At 37.4% G+C, this 16,865-nt stretch overlaps 1 protein-coding gene across 13 annotated transcripts in view; it reads left to right on the top strand.

The window, feature by feature from the left end:
• LOC145526502 (OX-2 membrane glycoprotein-like) overlaps positions 1 to 16,865 on the top strand; it is an 88,635-nt gene that overhangs the window by 45,592 nt on the left and 26,178 nt on the right. For 9 of the 13 annotated variants that reach the window (XM_081542338.1, XM_081542311.1, XM_081542306.1 and 6 more), the window contains 3 exons: positions 9,376 to 9,543; positions 14,158 to 14,496; positions 15,557 to 15,856. In XM_081542338.1, coding sequence (XP_081398464.1) covers positions 9,516 to 9,543; positions 14,158 to 14,496; positions 15,557 to 15,856 — 667 coding nt within the window. In that variant the 5' untranslated portion in view covers positions 9,376 to 9,515. Of the gene's footprint in view, positions 1 to 5,975; positions 6,100 to 7,214; positions 7,279 to 9,375; positions 9,544 to 14,157; positions 14,497 to 15,556; positions 15,857 to 16,865 lie in introns of all 13 variants that reach the window. The other 4 variants (XM_081542316.1, XM_081542327.1, XM_081542360.1 and 1 more) reach the window with 2 other exon arrangements.

Here is a 16,865-nt window from a genome sequence, read left to right as displayed (position 1 = left end):
TTTTAGTTTTTGCTTGTTTATAAAATTTTGATCTCTCCATTGAATCTCAATGAAATACTTACCAGGTAGAGTATTCTTGGTTGTAAGGATTTCTCTTTATCACTTTAAATATATCATGCCACTCCTTTCTGGCCTGCAGAGTTTCTGCTGAGAAGTCAACTGATAGTCTTATGAAAGTTCTCTTGTGTGTAAATTTTTGTTTTTCCCTCGCAGATTTTAATATTCTCTCTTATCTTTAATTTGGCATTTTAATTAGAATGTGTTTTTGTGAGTTCCTTTTTGGGTTGATTCTATTCGAGATCTCTGTATTTCTTGGACCTGTATGTCTGTTTCACTTCCCAGGTTAAGGATCTGTTCAGCTGTTATGTCTTCAAATATGTTCTCTGTCTCTTTTTTTTGTCTCTTCCTATGAGACCTCTATAATGCAAATATTGGTATGCTTGATGTTGTCTCAAAGTTCTTTTAAATTTTCTTCATTTCTTTTTATTATTTTTTCCTGCTCAGCTTAAGTGACTTCAACTATTCTGTCCTCCAATTCATTGATCCATTCTGCTGCACCATCTAATCTAATGTTGACTCCTTCTTCTTTTTTATTTCAGTTATTATATTCTTCAGCTCTGTTTCATTCTTCTTTATATCTTCTGACTCGGTTAAACTTTTCACCATGTTCATCCATTTTTCTCTCAAGTTCTATAATCATTATCTTGGACTATTTATCAGGTTAACTGTCTATCTCCACTTCACTTATTTCTTCTTCTGGGGTTTTATCTTTTTCCTTCTTTGGGATTATTTCTTCTGTTGCCTCATTTTACCTAATTTGCTTTTTGCTCTCTATCTGGGCTTCCCTGGTGGTTCAGCTGGTAAAGAATCCACCTGCAATGTGGGAGACCTGGGTTTGATCCCTGGGTTGGGATTATCCCCTGGAGAAGGGAACGGCTACCCACTCCAGTATTCTGGCCTGGAGAATTCCATGGACTGTGTAACCCATGGGGTTGCAAAGAGTCAGACAGACTGTATTTGACAGGCTGGTTATGTTTCCTGACATTAGAGAAATGGCTTTTTAAAGAAATGTCCTATGCAACTCAGCAGCACATTTCCCTCTGGTCACCAGAGCTTTATGTTCTAGAGGTGCTCCTTATTTGGGTTATGTGGGTCCTTCTGGCCCCAGATTTGGTTGGTTGCCATGCCTTGCTTTAAGAGGAGGCTCCCAGCCATCAGAGGGCAGGGTTGAGTCACAAGGCTGCTGGCCATATTACCTCAGGCGGTCCCAGTGTGGTTCTGATCTACTAGTGGTCAGAGATGGGTTCTGGAATGCATGAATGTGGTGCCAGCAATCTCAGATCTAGTATGGGCTTGTTGGTGGGTAGGACTGGTTCTTGATGTGGCTGGTTGTTGGATTCAGGCTGCCTCAAAGCAGATGTTGGCCCATTGGTGAGTTTCCTGAGTTGTCCAAGCTGTCTCACATCTGTTAGGGTCTGGGATCTGAAGGTTCCCAGGGCTAGAACTGCCTCACTCATTGGTGGAGTCAGATACCCAAGTCTCTAGCTGCAGGACTCTGGAGGTCTCAGAGTTTGGGTAGACCTGCTGGTGAGGGAGGCTGGTAGCTGACATGGTTGGCTGCAAGGTCTAGAATGTTCTGAGTTAGTATTGTCCTACTGGTGGGTGAGTCCAGATCATAGGTGACTGGCTGAGAGGCTGCCATGGTCCTGGAGCTGGTGCCTACCCACTGGAGGATGAGAGTGGTCCTAGCACTACTGTTCGCTAACTGGTGATGGAACTGGGTGCCAGGGTCTCTGGTTGCAGGACCCTGAAGTCCCAGAAATAGTGCCAGTATACTGGTATGCAGGGCTGGGTCCAAGGCCCTGTGGTGGACAGGGGCAGGTCCTCAGGAAGGTGTGAGCTCTACTGTATTTAGGCAGCAAGCTTACTGATAGGTGGAGTTGTGTCTCCACCCAACTAGTTGTTTGTCCTAAGGTTTTCCAATACTGGTGCCCACAGGCTGATAGGTGGGGCCTAATCCTGGCATTTATAAGCTAGAGGAAGGATTCCAAAATAGTATTTGCCAGCACCAGTGTCCCCATGGTAGAATGAGCTCCCCCAAACTGTTGTTGGCAGTATCTATGTCCTTGGGGAAAGCCCCTGCTGCCTTCTACCTCTTCAAAGTTCTCTCCAAGATCAGCATGTTGGTCTGATCAAGGCTTCTTTCAAATTACTGCTTCTGCTCTAGTTCCTAAAGGATGTGAGATTCTGTGCGTGCCTTTATGTGTGGAGTCTTTATCTCCTATAGCCCTCTGGCTCTCCTGAAAGCAAACCCTGCTTACCTTCACAGCCAATTGTTCTGGAAGAATCATCTTCCCAGTGCAGTACTCTCAGGTTGGAGAGCCCAATTTGGGTCTCAAAATTCTTGATTCTTTGGAAGAACATCTGCAATTGTAATTATCCTCCCATTTATGGGACTTCCTTTGTGGCTCAGCTGGTAAAGAATCCACCTGCAAAGCAGGAGACCTGGGTTTGATCCCTGGGTTGGGAAGATCCCCTGGAGAAGGGAAAGGCTACCCACTCCAGCATTCTGGCTTGGAGAACTCCATGGACTGCATAGACCGTGGGGTCAGAAAGAGTCAGACACAAGTGAGTGACTTTCACTTTCACTTTGTGGGTTGTCCACGCAGATGTGTGGGTCTTGACTGTACCACATTTCCACCTCTTCTATCCACCTTATTGTAGTTCCTTCTTTATATCTTTAGTTGTGGAAGCTATTTTCTGCTAGTCTTCCAGTTTTTTTCTCATCAATAATTTTTCTGTCAATAGAGATAAATGGATAAAGAAGCTGTGGTACTTACATATAATAGGATACTACTCAGCCATAAAAAGGAATGTCTTTGAGTCAGTTCTTATGAGGTGGATGAACCTAGAGCCTATTATACAGAGTGAAGTAAGTCAGAAAGAGAAAAACAAATATTGTATATTAACACATATATATGGAATCTAGAAGGATGGTACTGATAAACGTGTTTGCAAAGCAGCAATGGACACATAGACATAGAGAACAGACTTATGGACAAGGTTGGGGAGAAGAGAGAGATAGTGAGATGAATGGAGAGAGGAGCTTGGATGCATATACACTAACATATGTAAATAGATAGCCAATGGGAATTTGCTGTATGACTCAGGGAACTCAAACTGAGGCTGTGTAATAACCTAGAGGGGTGGGAATTGGTGGGAATTGGGAGGGAGATTCAGGAGGGAGGGGACATATGTATACCTATGATCAATTCATGTTGATCTATGACAGAAATAAAACCAATATGGTAAAACAATCATCAATCAATTAAAAATAAATATTAAAAACAATAATTTCTGTCAATAGCTGTAATTTTGGTGTATCTACGGGAGAAGATGAGCTCAAGGTCTTCATACTCTTCCATCTTGGCCACTCCTCTTAGCATTTTTAATATATCTCTCACCTCTGTGTTTTTGATAAAAATTAGCTGTTAATGTTATTGAAAATCCTTTGCTACTTTCAAGATTCTCTTTGTCTTTGATTATGTTTGATTATGATGTGTTTTGCTGCGGATCTTTTGTATTTATTCTACATAGAGTTTGCTGATCTTCTTGGATATGTAGACTAATATTTTTTAAATCAAATTTGGAAAGTTTTCAGGAATTATTTTTTAAAATATTCCTTCTATCCCTTTTCTGTCTTCCTTCTCCTTTCTGGGATTTTATATATGAGTATGGTGGTGCTCAGATAGTGTTCCACCACAGATCCCTGAGGTTCTATGCAATTTTTTTCAGTCTTTTTTTCTGTTTCTTAGACTAGATAATCTCAATTGATCTATGTTTAAGTTTATTGATTCTAATTTCTGTCTCCTTGAACCAGTTGTTGAGCTAGCGAATTTTTCATTTTGGTTATACTTTTCTAATCCAGAATTTCTGTACATTCCTTTTTATAATTTTTTACCTCTTTATTGATATTTTATATTTAGTGATACATCATCCTTAATACACTTTTCTTTAATTTTTTAGACATGGTTTCTTTTAGAATATGTTTTCTGGGATTTCCCAGTTATTCTTTAAAATTATAATGCTTCTGTTCACTTCCTTATTACTCACAAGAAAAGAATTGGGGGCAAGGTTTTCAGCATAATAAAGCTTGCTGTTCCTCTACATAGCAGCAGTACTTCTCATGACTCAGAGACTACTGGGCATTTAATCCTAATACCTTTTATTCACAATGAATTCTTTCTCCATCTCGGGAACAGTTCCCAAAACCAGGCATAATATATTCATAGTATCAGTTTTCATTTCCCTTTGAAAACTGAGTTTTCTCTGCCTCATTAACCAAGGCAATATCACTCATGTGGGTAGCAGACTTTTGAGTGTGGGCTTAGAAGCTGGAATATAGATAGAAGGAAGTTCTGTCTTAAGAGAAATCAGGGAACAAAGACTTCTGATACCTCGAGCCATAGGAAAGAGATGAATATTGCTATATGAGGTGGTGGGGGCATGGGTAGGGAGTGGTGACCATCCATGCCAACAGGGCCTTTTATTTTCCTGACTCAGGAGCTGAGGGAGAAGTTATGAGAGGAGAAGGTGATTTTTATGGCGATTCATGAGAGACAAAAAGAGAAAAGAGACTCCCCTGGTAGCTCATACGGTATAGCGTCTGCCTACAATGCCGGAGACCTGGGTTCAGTCCCTGAGTCAGGAAGATCTCCTGGAGAAGGAAATGGCAACCCACTCCAGTATTCTTGCCTGGAAAATCCCATGGACAGAGGAGCCTGGTGGGCTACAACCTGTGAAGTGGGGTCGCAATGAGTCGGACACGACTGAGAGACTTCACTTTCACTTTCTTTCATGAGAGACAAAAAGAGAGAAGAGAAGGCTTAGTGCCCAAAATGTGTTCTGTGTGTGAATACATTATTATGTGTGTGTGGCTGGGAGTGGGGAGGTATGGCTATGTATGTACTAATTGGAGGCTGGTTAATGATCCCACTCCAGAGAAGCTAAGCCCAACTGTGCTTTCCTGAGAACAGTATTTGCCCCAAGTCCTAGCCCATCGCACTCCATCCCATTATCCAGCTCCTCATGCTTCCCCTCTGGGTACAAGGATCAGGTAGCCCTGGTTTCAATTGCCCAACCCTGCTCCATTTGGCTAATTAAGTGTAATTCTAGGAGGGTCTGGGTAAAGATCAACAACTGTAACTTATAAGAGAGAACATAGAGTCCAAAAGACACTAAATAGACCAGCAATAACAGACGTGAAGAAGGAACTCACTTTCAAACGAACTATTCATGTTAAACTATGCTGTGACCTGATAGAGAATTGCTTGTCCAGGATTCCAGCAGGAAGAAGACCTTAAGGGAGAAAAATGGAAACCATAAACACCAGGCGAGAAGCGCTTTCCCTCTATTTAAAATTGTATATAGAGAGATGAGTTTATAGGAAGATGAAAGTGATTTGTGTCTGGGTTTTTTTTTTTTTTCATTTTAATACATAAATAGTATTAACTTGTAAACTGCTTGATGATTTTACAGGAAAGTTATTTTTTAATTTTCCCACTTCAGCTGTTTTAGGAGGTGGATATTAGGGATTTAGATGCCGAAAGGAATGATTTTTAGAAACTTACCATACTTCTGTGGAAAGCAGTCTTTTCACTTGATCTCATTGTGGATAAACATATGCATGACATACCTAAGTAACAGGACATAAAGACTGGGAAAGGTCAGTAACACCCCCCAAAGAAGAGCTAACTAAATTTTCTTGCAAGTCAGCAGGTAACTTTTAAGACCCTGTATATAAATCCTGCAACAGGACAGCAGGCAGATATGGTTAAGTAAAATTTTATGCACAGACCTGAAATTCTGAATAGAATTGTCACACAAGGAAGTTCAAAAATCAAGATTACATTTTAACAAATTTTCATTGCAAGTGGCTATTGAGCAACACTTTTGGCTGGAAATGCTCCTTTTAGTTTCAGAATTCAGGGAATGAAATACTCCAAATGCTGATGAAGATTTTATCATCAAATTTCATGGGCTTTCCACTCCATCCTATTATCCAGCTCCTCATGCTTCCCCTCTGGGTACAAGGATCAGGTAACTTTTCACTTTTTCTCTCAAATGCACTTGGCTCAAAATCAATGACAAATAAATGCCAGCCTGTAGTCTTTTTACCTTTATGAGGTTAGATGAAGAGGACATTACGTTTGGGTCTACATGTTAACCATGTAGCTATTCAAGTTGTTGGCAACTAGCAAACAGTTTAAGTTTAACATATTTGAAATGGTGACTTAGTAAAGAGAAAATGAAAGAAATGTAATAAGCACTGCTTCTGAAGTGAGCCCAAGCAGCTCAAACGGCGTGGCCAGAAACCTATTGGAAGCAAATTAATTCTTTGCACGTTAGTTAGTTGGTTTTGTATTATTCCTTGCAACTCATTTGCCTTTTAAATTTGACTTGTTGTTAGGCTCTTCTTGGTCATTAAGAAGTTCTTCATTTTTTTGTGTTGTCAAATCTGTTGGGATTTTTGGTGGGTTTGCTTATCATTACAAACTGAGGTACACCTGAAACACATGAATGATGTATATAAGTATTCAAGGCCTGTTATTTTCTGGTCATTTAAAAATAATTTTATTAAAAGTATTTAACTCAAATCCATCTAAAGTCAGTTTGATTCATAGTAAAGGAAATAACTAATGTCCTATAAGGAACAGCAGAATAAAAAAATATCATGATAACTTCTTGTTAAGGATTTTTTCATGGGGGAAGTATCATTTGAATTTAGCTAGAAAGTTTAGTCAAAAGTTGAGTGTGGGGTGACATGCTCAGGACAAAAAGTGTGATAGGTAAAGAAATCATTATGTTCAGGCTTCTTTTTCTTAACTTACTGCTGCATCTAGAATGCAAAATGGAGAAGATTACCACCAAATAACTCAGAATCTAGTGACCAGTATGTAAAGAAATAATAATGAAGGGGTGTGTTAAGCACAGTTATAGATTGTTATGGGATGAATGATAGTTAGCTTGTTACTCTTGCATGTTTCTCTTTTGACTTCTCTTAGTATTTTTTCTCTTTTCTTGAGGGCAGGGACTACATCACCCATAATAACTAAAATATCTATGGTTATTTATAACTGGCATTACATCTATATGTTCTCTTTTGATATTCACAATACCCTGTGAGTCAAGTACCATTAAGCCCATTTTTTCAGATGAAAATCCTAAGCAGGAATGTAAAAGATTGCTACAAGACCACACTTCTTGAAAGTAACCCAGGTAGGACATCACAGTCTTTTGTTGACTGATGAAATACTGTGTATGCAATAAATGTGCTATCTGTATTTAAATATTCTACAATGCTGTGTACATAGTTCCAGACTAATAAAGTTTTTAAAATTACTTGAAAAAAATGTGTTCATAATTTGAACATGAAAAATCAAGAGAAGTAGATGAAAAGCAGGGAACATATCATGAGGTAAATAAAGTCCATGAAGATTTTTTTTTCAACCCTCACATTTCCGTAAAACAGAAATACATGGAAGTGTATAAATGTAAGGATATAGTTTGATTCATTTTCATAGTGATCACACCAATATATCCAGCACAGATCAAGAACAGAACATTAACAGCATCCCAAAGCCTTACTCGTGCCCGCTTCCTTTCACTGTCCTCTCCTAAGAGTACTACCATTTAACTGCTTACACCATGGATTCATTTTATCTGTCATTAATTCTCTCTTACCAAACATGATATTGTTTAACTTCCATATTAGTTATTCTGGTGCATGTGTTGTTCAGGGTTTGATTTGCATTTCTTTGATGAGTAAAGAAGTCAGACATCTTAAATATTTACCAGCCATTTAGGCATTCTCTCTTGTAATGAGCATACTCAAATATTTGCACAATTATTATTATTTTTTTGGCCAAGTCCACATGGAATCTTAGTTCCCCAACCAGGAATCAAGCACATGCCTCCTAGAGTGGGAATGCAGAGTCTTAACTACTGGATTGCCACAGAAGTCCTTCAACTTTCTATTGAGTTGCTTGACTTTGTCTTACTGATTTGTAGAATTATACATACATTAGAATACAAGTGTTTTGATTTATATATAGTAAATATCTTCTCTCACTCTGTGGGTTGCCTTTTTACTTCTGAAAATGTATTTTTTTAATGAGTCAATTTTCATTTATCATTTTAATATTCTTATGAATGGAATAAGACATCAGATAATGATGTGTGTTCTGTCTAAGAAATCACTGGCTACTCCAGCCAAATAGATGCTTCACAACACTTTATTTTTAAAGCTGTGTTTTATCTTTCACATATATTTAATGCATTTGAAATAGATTTTTGTCTCTGATCTACAATGGGGATCCATATGTAAGTTTCCCAAAGAGTTGTCCAATTTACACATCATCATTTATTGGAAAGATCATCTTTTCCCCAATTCTATGAACTGTCTGTTCCATTTGTCATAAATATCAGATACTATGGGTTTCCCTGGTGGTTAAGTGGCAAAGAATTCACCTGACAATGAAGGAGATGCAGGTTCAATCTCTGAGTCGGAAAGATTCCCTGGAGAATGAAATGGCAACCTGCTCCAGGATTCTTGCCTGGGAAATACCATGGACAAAAGAGCCTGGTGGGCTATGGTACACGGGGTTGCAAAGAGCCAGACACAATTTAGCGAATAAACAACAACAATTAGATGACTACATATGTCTGGGTCTATTTCTAACTTATTTCATTATATTTATCGATTTGCTTATCCTTAAATCAGTATCACATTGTATTACTTTAGTTTATATCTGGATAGCAAGTCTTCAGTTTATTGCTTTGGCATTTTTAGACTCAACTTGTCAATTTCCAGAACTAAAATTTTTTAAAAACTGCTTGAAGTTATATCAGATTTGTATAAAGTCTAAAAAATAGTTTGGAAAGGATTGGTATCTTTATGCTTTTTCCTATTTATAATCTAATATATCTTTCCACTTTAATTTTTCAAATATGTTTTGTAGACTTCAGTGAAGAAGATTGATGTATCTTTCAATTGGTCTATTCTTATGGATTTTTTTTTAATTTAGGGAGGGTATTGCAAACAGTACTTTCAAGTTTATATTTTACATTTAATTATTGAAGATATATATATATATATATATACATATATATATATACACACCATTTACCAGGTTTGCTCTATCAACATCTTGCATTAGTATGGTACATTTGTAATAATTATTAAATCAAATTTGATACATGGTTCATAACTGAAGCCTACAGTTTATTCAGATTTCCTTAGTTTTTATTTAAAGTCTTTTTCTGCTTAAGTATCCCATCCAACATACATTACATTTCTTTGTTGTTTCTTCTTAGGCTTCTATCAACTGACAGCTTCTCAGAATTTACTTGTTTCTGATGGTCTTGACTATCTTGAGGTGTGCTGGTTGAGTATTTCACAGAATTAACCTCAATCAAAATTTGTCTGATGTTTTCCTCATGATTAGATTGGGGTTATGAATTCTGGGGAGGAAGATCACAGAGGTAAAATGTCATTTTAATTATATCATGTTAAGTATATATACTATCAACTTATGTTTACATAGGATACATTTGCAATAAAGTTATATTTTCAGGTTACAATCTTTACTCCTTGGGATTCTCAATTGTCTCATTAACTTTTAAATTGTGTACATTGAGGTTCACGAGCTGCAAAGCTGAATATATCTTGATAACTGCATAATGTCTCTTATCAAACACTATGGTATCACACAGAATTGTTTTATTATTGTTAAACTTTTCCATACCTCATCCATTCAGCCCTACTCCCTACCTTTGACTCCCAGGCCACCACTGATATTTTTACTCTCTCCATAGTTTTGACTTTCGCAGCATGGCATAATTAAAATCATACTGTATGTATCATTCTTAGACTGGTTACTTTCACTTAGCAATATGCATTTAAGGTTTGTTGTTGTTCAGTTGCTAAGTCCTTTCCAACTCTTTGTGACCCCATGGACTGCAGCACACCAGGCTTCCCTGTCCTTCACTATCTCCCAGACTTTGCTCAAACTCATGTTCATTGAGTTAGTGATGCCATCCAACCATCTTATCCTCTGTCATCCCCTTCTCCTCCTGCCCTCAATCTTTCTCAGCATCAGGGTCTTTTCCAATGAGTCAGCTCTTCACATCAGGTGGCCAAAGTATTAGAGCTTCAGCTTCAGCATTAGTCCTTCCAATGAATATTCAGGGTTGATTTCCTTTAGGATTGGCTGGTTTGATCTCCTTCCTATCCAAAGGACCCTCAAGAGTCTTCTTCAGCACCGCAGCTTGAAAGCATAAATTCTTTGGTGCTCAGCCTACTTTATAGTCCAACTCTCACATCTCTACATGACGACTGGAAAAACCGTAGTTTTGACTATGTGGACCTTTGTGAGCAAAGTGATGTCTCTGCTTTTTAATTCATGGTCTAGGTTTTTCAAAAGTTTATGTATGTCTTTTTGTGGTTTAGTAGCTCAATTCTTTTTATGGCTGAAAAATATTGTGGTATAAATGTCATTTGTTTAAACCTTTACCTACCAAAGGCATCTTGGTTGTTTTCAATTTTTGTGATTACAAGTAAGGAGGTTATACACATTTTCATGTATATTTCTGTGTGGCTATGTGTTTTATAATAAGTTAGGTGAATACCTAGGAACACATCTGTTGGATTATATAGTAAGCATATGTTTAGTTTTGTAAGAGATTGTCATGCAAAGTAACTACACCATTTTACATTACTATTAGCAATGAATGAGAGTACCTGTTTTTGGCTACATTCTCACCAGCATTTAGTACTGTAATTTTTTGAAACCACTTCAATAATTCTGTAGTAGAATTTCACTATTGTTTTAATTTTCAGTTTACAGATTACAAGAGATTTTGTGCATTTTTTCCTGTGCTTATTTATCATTTGTATTAATATATCTTCTTCAGCGAGGTGTCTGTTTAGACTAGTCTAATTTTTAATTAAGTTGTCTGTTTTCTCATTTTTCTTTAATGTTCTGGATACAAGTCTTCTATGGTCTAAATGTTCATGACCCCATCAAAATTCATATATTAAAATCCTAACTCCCAAAGGTTATTGTATGAGCAGATGGGGCCTTTGGGAGTTGTCCAGGTCATGCATGGGATTAGTACACTAAAGAAAGATCCACAGAGAATTTGGCCCCTATCACCATGTGAAAATACAATGAGAAGTTAACAAACCACAAGAGGCCCTCACCCAATCATGCTGGCACCCTGAACTTGCACTTCCACTCTCAGAACTGTGAGAGATATATTTCAGTTGTTTATAAGCCACCCAGTATGTAGTGTTTTGTTAAAGCAGCCTGAAAGGACTAAGAAAAAGTTCTACCTTACATACGTATTTTACAAATATGTTCTTTCAATCTGTGGCTTGTCCTTGTAGTCTTTAAACATTGTCTTTCACAGAACAAAAGTTTTTAATTTTAATGATGTCAAACTCTTCAAATTTTTTTTCATTCATGGATCATACTTTTGGTATTGTATCTAATGGCTCATCACCAATCCCAAGATTACCTAGATTTCCTCTTGTTTTTTTCTAGAAGTTTTTTAGCTTTGCATTTTTTACTGATCTGTAAATCCATTTGAGTTAATTTTGTGAAAGTTAGATGTCTGTTAATTTTTTTTAGCATATTGATGTTTTGAAAGGTTAAGAACATCCCCCTTACTCCCAAATTTGTATCTACCTGGAACCTCAGACGTGATCTTACTTAGAAATAGGGTCTTTGCAGATAAGAATCTCAGGATGAAATCACCCTGGGTTAGGGTTAAGGACGCCAGTGACTGATGTCCTTATAGAATAGAATAGGACACACAGAGACAGAGCAGAACAACATACGAAGATGGAGGCAGACATTACAGTGCTGCATCTACAAATCAAGGAATGCCAAGATTTACTGGAAACCATTAGAAGCTTGGAGAGAAGAAACCAACACTGCTGTCACCTTGATTTAGGAGAAACTTGTATACAGGTCAAGAAATAACAGTTAGAATGAGGCACGAAACAACTGACTGGTTCAAAATTGGGAAAAGAGTATGACAAGGGTGTATACTGTCACCCTGTTTATTTAACTTATATGCAGAATACATCATGTGAAATGCTAGCTTGGATGAATCACAAGCTAGAATTAAGATTGCTGGGAGAAATATCAACAATCTCAGATATGCAGATGATACCACTCTAACGGTAGAAAGTGAAGAGGAACTAAAGAGCTTCTTAATGAGGGTGAAAGAGGAGAGTGAAAAAGCTGGCTTAAGACTCAATATTCAACAAACTAAAATCACGGCCTCTGGTCCCATCACTTCACAGCAGATTCAGTTTTCAGTTCAGTCACTTATTTGTGTCCGACTCTTTGCGACCCCAAGGACTGCATCATGCCAGGCCTCTCTGTCCATCACCAACTCCCGGAGTTTACTCAAACTCATGTCCATTGAGTCAGCGATGCCATCCAACAATCTCATCCTCTGTCATCCCCTTCTCCTCCCACCTTCAATCTTTCCCAACATCAGGGTCTTTTCAAATGAATAGGGGGAAAAGTGGAAGCAGTGACAGATTTTCTTTTCTTAGGCTCCAAAATCACTGTAGATGGTGACTTCAGCCATGAAGTTAAAAGACACTTGCTCCTCAGAAGGAAAGCTATGACAAACTTAGACAGCATACTAAAAGGAGAGACATCACTTTGCTAACAAGGGTCTGCACAATCAAAGCTATGGTTTATCCAGTAGTCATATAAGGCTGTGAGAGTTGGCCCATAAAGAAGGCTGAGCACTGAAAAATTGATGCTTTTGAGTTGTGGTGTTGGAGGAAACTCTTGAGAGTCGCTTGAACTGTGAAGAGATCAAACCGGTCAATCCTAAAGGAAATCAACTTCAAATATTCTTTGGAAGGACTGATGCTGAAGCTGAAGCTCCAATACTTTGGTCACCTGATCCAAACAGCCGACTATTGAAAATGATCCTGATGCTGGGAAAGATTGGAGGCAGAAGAAGGGGGCAACAGAGAATGAGATGGTTAGATAGTGTCACCAACTCAATGGACAGGAATTTGAGCAAACTATGGGAAACAATGGAGAACACAGAAGCCGGGTGTGCCACAGTCCATGGGGTCGCAGAGAGTTGGACATGACTTAGCAACTGAACAATAACAATAACAACAACTTCTAGATGTAAAGAAAATTCTATTGTTTTAATCAATCAAGTGTGTAATAGTTTCTTATGGCATCCCTGGGAAAGTAATTGGACATCCAAGTGTCACAACAACCTCATTTGTTAAAAAGACTGTTTTCTTTTTTGAATTGTCTTTGCACGAAGCTAAAGGAAACTGGAATTAGGTCATTGTCCCTCCACCTACATGAGCTAGGGCTCTGGTAAAGTCTTTTCCCCTGGACAGAAGGTCTTTTTATGGAAAATGCACTGGGCTTATTTAAAAACGGAGACTTTCCTATTTTCTTGCCAAAGATTAGGAGGTGATTTTTTTTTTGCTCTTCATCATGAGAACCTGGTGGAATTTCTGCTGGTGAAACCTATGGAACATGGTGGTCTTCCCTAAGACTGGGGCCCTGAGGAGTTTGTCACCTCTGTCTAGGTCACACTCAGCCTCCAGAAATCTATTGTAATTATCATTACTCATTTTAGTTGGTTAATTTATATTGTAACTTTTGAATTTGATAAATATTTATTGAGTAGGTATTATACAGCAGAAACTATTTATCAATGGTTAATAAGATAGGAAAGTTCATTTTCTAATGGGGGAAGAGAGGGAAATAAAAAGATAATTATAAAACAGAGAGAAAAGTGCTATGATAAGGGTAAGTCTAGGGTAGTATGAGGGCTTCCCCAGTGGCTCAGTGGTAAAGAATTTGCCTGCAATGCAGGAGATGTGGGTTCGACCCCAGGCTTGGGAAGATCCCCTGAAGGAGGTCATAGCAATCAACTACAGTATTCTTGCCTGGAGAATCCCATGGATGGAGGTGTCTGGCAGGCTCCAGTCCATAGCTTTACAAAGAGTAGGACAGGACTGAAGCAACTGAGTAGGCATGTACAGGGTAGTATGAAACTACATTTCTCTTGATTCTTACTGGGTTTTATTTTCAGATTATCCACATAGGATAAAGCACAAAAATAATGAGACAGCCGTACTGGGAGAAAATGTGACGATTTTCTGCAATTTAACAACTCCAGCAGATGTTGTCCAAGTTACCTGGCAGAAGATCCAAGATTCTTTGCCACAAAATATTGGCACATATAGCCATAAATATGGAGAAAAGATTCTTCCACCATACACAGATCGGCTGCACTGCAAGGCCATTGAACCCAATTCCTCATTCCTAACTATCCGAGAGGTGACATTTGAAGATGAAGCCTGCTACAAGTGTTTATTTAATGTGTTCCCACATGGAAGCCATGGAGGACAAATCTGCCTTAACATTATAAGTATATAAATGTTTATGTGGGGTCAAAATTGTGGGGATTTGGTCTTTGATGGTTAAGATCCAGAGAAAGAATTTTTGAGAAGAAAAGACTATAATAGAGGTCATTCAGGCTGTCTTTTATTATATGGAAGAAAAAACAGAAGCCAATGATAGTTACATAATTTGCCCATTTTTACACAGTGCAAGACCAGGCATAGCATTTAGGCCTTCTGCCCTCTCATCTAACATTTTTTTGTGCTAGATTGCACTGGCTTCAATCCACTGGATAAATCTCATGAGTGGCATGAGGGTTTTCACTGGGAAAGAGATGAAAAGAAAAAGAAATAGTAGAGAAGAAGAAAGGAAAAAGAAGATACTAAGAGAATAAGAATTTCTCAATCTTCAAACTGACAAAACATTGAAGGAATAGTGATAATGTCATAGTGTTACCTCATTATGTTACTATAAATTTAAAGTATTAGGGGTTTATACAACGTAATTTTTTATAATGGAAGAAGAAGGATTTTTAAAAATATTTTGCCCAAGTTATGAAACATAGGTAAAAGTTTCTCATAGAAAATGCCACTAAAAATTGTTCTTAAAAATTTCTATTTTGTTTTGCACAAAAGTTGATCAAATATTAAATATACTCCTGGAAAATGAGAATCTACTTAGCATCACAAATAAAGATAAAGACTGCAGAGGAAATTGAGCAATGAGCAAATGAAGATATTATTATTCCTGCACTATAGTGTCCAAACTTTAACATTTGACTATTAAAAATGCTAACAATGAAATTCTAATTAACTTTAAATATAAATATTCAGAATGTAATTTTAAGGTTGACTGGAGGTGGAGATCCCAATTGTTCCTCTCAGACTGAAGGATAGTGGGTATAGGAGATGGAATTAGGAGGTTTTGTAATATGTGAGGAGAGCTATTTGTGAGAGAGAGAGAGGGACATCTTTTCAACATTTTGTCTTCTATAAAAAATTTTGGGGAAGTCTGTCTTTAACACCATAGAAATCTAGGGTGACTTTTTTATATTTAATTTTGTTTCTCTCTCTCTCTTTTTGCCTCAGCTGTATCTGGATTAAGAACTGAACTCCAGTCCAATCTTGACTCTGAAAATTTTCTGAGATTTATTTACTCAGCTGTAGGAAAACCTGCTCCTCAAATATCTCTTTTCCCATTACAAGTCTTGATCAATGCTCCAGAGGAATCCCTTGCTCTGAATCCCAATGGCACAGTTACTATCACTAAAATGTATAATGTTTCCTTGGAGACTGTGAGGTCCCTAAGACTCCAGCACCTGATTGTGCACATGGATCATCCTCTAAGGAATGAAGAGAAGATAATCCCTCTATCAGTCGAACAAGAATGTAAGTAAAAGTAATAATCAACAAGGGGGGCTATTACCTTTAAAAATCCACTCCCAGAAGTGTTTGCATAGTCATTAGTTTCTAAAAAATCGAAATCAGGATCATATACACATACACATGGTTAAAAGAATCAAATAATGAAGCTATGATCTATCCCCACCCTGCTTCCAGGGGTAACTGCTCTTACGTGGCAAATTTTTAACTGATCTCTCTTACATGTGTTCCACTGAATTTCTGCCACATTTGATGAAGATTAGGCTCCTTCACCTTTTGTTCCTCCCAATATAGTTCCTTTCCTCGCAGTATAGTTCTTTTGCTGCTTACCTCTGCAACCTTTAGCAACATGGTTAAACCTGGGTGTTTTGGTTTCATTTACCATAGAAAGTCTTTCTTAGGTACACTTCTCTCCATCCACCTTTGTTTCAAGCTTTGTGAACTGAATCTTCTGTTTCAAAGCCATAATTAAACAGAGCATAATTTTCCTAAAAAATTTAAATAATGGTTTAAATACATCTAAATATTAAAATAACATAATTTTCTATAGACTTTAAATAATTGTTTTCAAGTTCCACCTGATAATCTTTTAAAACTAAAATCTTTACACTCTTTAAATTTGGTGTAAGTACTGATATATTGGGATTTTAATCTACCATCTTATTATTTACTATCTGACCAGTTTTATGTCTCTTTTTCTCTCTTCCTGAATTCTTTTAGATTAATTATTTGTTTTTATTTCATTTCCCCCCTCTTTGTTAATTACACATTCCTATACCCTTCTCTACCCTTTAAGTGGTTGACTTGGAGATTGTAACATATATCCTTGAAATCTTCTCTTACTATCAAGTTTTATACTGGCCATCATTTATTCATCTTTTGTAGGTGCATTTCCACAGTTTCAATGTCAACACGGCTCTTGTCATCACATTCAAGCATTAATATGCTTTGATTCAAGTTTCCAGAAATTCAAAAAAGGAGTTTCCTGCCCTCATTGCATAGCCTTAAATATTTT

This window comes from Giraffa tippelskirchi, chromosome 2, assembly GCF_054371585.1.
Source record: "Giraffa tippelskirchi isolate mGirTip1 chromosome 2, T2T-mGirTip1v1.2.pri, whole genome shotgun sequence".
NCBI classification, from domain to species: domain Eukaryota; kingdom Metazoa; phylum Chordata; class Mammalia; order Artiodactyla; family Giraffidae; genus Giraffa; species Giraffa tippelskirchi.
The sequence above is the reverse complement of the archived record's forward strand: the minus strand, read 5'-3'. Positions and strand labels throughout refer to the sequence as shown.